Below are 2,522 nucleotides of genomic sequence, written 5' to 3'. Positions count from 1 at the left end.
TTTTTTCCTCCTGTGTCATTATTTACTTCTTATACTTTGACATTGACATCATGTATGAAAAATTTTAAATCTACCATTTAAGATCCAAATTCATTTTATTTGTTTTTCTATGTTTTTTTGTTTTTTAAAGAAATAGGAACTTTAGAGCAATTTAATTTAGTTAAACTTTTGTGAATGATGTGAATATACATATATATACATTTTATCCAGATAAGATTCTTGAAACCGTTAGGGAAGTTTATAGATGTTAAACACTCGGTCTAATATTTGACATCAGAATGAACAAATAATGATGACTAACATTAGTTCCCTTCTATTAGTTAYTGAGTAACTAACAWGTCTGTGCACCACTTGATGGSATCTGATTTAGGTCATTTATTCAATTGACACAGGTGTGTTGGAGCAGGTGTATCTAAAACATGTGAGACCATGTGCAAGTATCTTTGAGGCTGTTCCTGCACACATTTTTATTTATTTTTTTCCTTTGGAGATCCTATGGTACTGAAGCACATTCCTGGGATGTCATGCCATGAAAGGAAGTCTTCAAAATGTCCTGCTTCTACAGCATTTTTCAGAAAATGGAGTTCATCTTGTTTGGAAACTGCTTCACATCGTCTCCTATACCAGCGAGCAGCAAAGTCAGTCTAATTAAAGTCATTGTCGACGCTCAATTAATGTCTGAATTTTCCAGATTGGCAAACTTACTGAAGCGTCTGCTTTTTCAGAGCTACTCCCACCTGCATGCGTCAGTTAATGCAAAAAAAAAAAAAAAAAGGGAAATGGAGGGAAAACGATCATTTGCTACTCAGTGGCGTCCACAAGGCTCACCGACAAAACAAATTTGTGCAAAAAAAAAAAAAAACCCCATGACATTTAAAATAGGATGAATGCATGAGCAACCATAAAGAAAGTCAATCCAATTTGCAAAATGCATTCTGCCTAAAGTTAAACTCACATACAGGGTCTTTTGGTGATGGGCAATAAAATGTGAGAATTTGTTTTTGGTTTAAAATAACTGGGCCTTTTTCATAAACAATTCTTGAACTTATATTATAATGTCATATATTAATTTAGCATTTGTTGTATTTCTTTTTTTTTTTTTGCAAACTTCAGAATCATCTACTTCAAGTACAGTCATCCTTAAGGGAATATCAACAATTTATACATTTTAAAAAAGTTCAGTATTATAATATTTCTTGCAGTCCAATATATTACTTCAATTTCATTTAAAGTGTCACTATTGTCATTTGAAAATAATTTTTTAAAAATATCAAATATTATCTGATTATAATATCAGATTATCTCTACGTAGCACCCAATTATGTTCCGCCYTGATTACTAAAAGATTTTCCTATTCAGATTTCAGACTGATGAGAAGTTTTTTTTTTAATGCCTTAAAATATTATACTTGGTGTTGCTCTGTCAAATACAATCCCAACAGAAAACGTTGGAAGATAAAGGTTGCATTGAGACAAAACATAAAATAACTGGGCCTAAAATGTGATGGAAAATCTTAACATTTGAAATGTTTTTTCCCCCATTTCTTGACAATACAAGCTTTCACAGATATCACAATGTGTAAATCTCAATTCGAGCTACATATCTGGGTCATAACTCTTTATGGCTTTAAAGAGGGCGGGGGGGTGCTACAAGTTTACATATTTGCTTCACGTGCAAATAACACGCTGAGACGATAAGGAAAGCATGAATCTGACTTACAGGAGTGATGGTGAGCACATCCGATCTGCTGAGACAATCTCCTGCTGTGGTCTGGTCCCTGAAGTCACAAACCGTTTCGTTTCATTTGGATGCACGGCATTGCCACACAATCTCAGAATAAATGTGATGTTTTCTCTCAACTGGAACTTTTCCGGATGTCTGTGTGGTGCTGAATGCGTTGTGCATGGTACCTGTTGCTCATTCTGAAGCTTTGAATTAGCCGCCTGCCCTGTTGTTGCTGCTGTTCGACACTCCCCAAATTCAGACTCTGGCTCCGGCTGCACTTCTTGCAGCTGCCTCTTTTCATGAAAAGAGGGGAGAGCTCGTCCACGACTCTGATCCAGGAAGAAAAAAAAAACGTCAAAAAGGGACGATCTGGCTTTTTTTAAATGAGCCTCGCAACGGCTCAGATCGATATGCGAAACAAGGTAAAGAAATGAAATGGCTGATGGGAACACGAGTTGGAGGCGCAGCATTTTTAGAGGCATCAGCGCGGATCCAGTGTGCTGACAGCAAACATCATTTCATTAAAACCTTCAGCTTCATCGTTCCGTCTCAAACAGAAACAGGAATTCGGCTTGTTTTACACAAACAGCTTGTAAAGCATCAACAAAGAGTCRTGTTCGGCTCTGCAGGAGGCATGGATGAACAGCGAACAGGCACAAGGAGAGTCGTTTCGTTTCTATGAATCCAGTGTAATGCGCCCGTCGGTAACGCCGCTCTTCAAAGCAGGTGTTTGAAGTGCCACAGCAGCGAATTTACAGCCCTGAGCAAAACTACTTACACCCTTTGATTTTTTTCCC

The 2,522-nt window shown here is 37.2% G+C and overlaps 1 protein-coding gene across 1 annotated transcript in view; it reads right to left on the bottom strand.

Annotated features, from left to right (window-relative positions):
* The window catches only part of LOC103479285 (GRAM domain-containing protein 3-like), a 5,024-nt gene extending 2,941 nt beyond the window's left edge, over window positions 1-2,083 (bottom strand). The window contains exons 1-2 of the mRNA XM_008433639.1: window positions 1,911-2,083; window positions 1,720-1,777 (exon numbers count right to left, since the gene is read on the bottom strand). Of these exons, the coding sequence (XP_008431861.1) occupies window positions 1,720-1,777; window positions 1,911-2,026 (174 nt within the window). The 5' untranslated portion in view covers window positions 2,027-2,083. The remainder of the gene's footprint in view (window positions 1-1,719; window positions 1,778-1,910) is intronic.
* Window positions 2,084-2,522: the final 439 nt, after the last annotated feature.

This window comes from Poecilia reticulata, linkage group LG17 (genome assembly GCF_000633615.1).
Source record: "Poecilia reticulata strain Guanapo linkage group LG17, Guppy_female_1.0+MT, whole genome shotgun sequence".
Lineage (NCBI taxonomy): Eukaryota > Metazoa > Chordata > Actinopteri > Cyprinodontiformes > Poeciliidae > Poecilia > Poecilia reticulata.
This window is presented reverse-complemented; position numbering and strand designations above follow the sequence as displayed.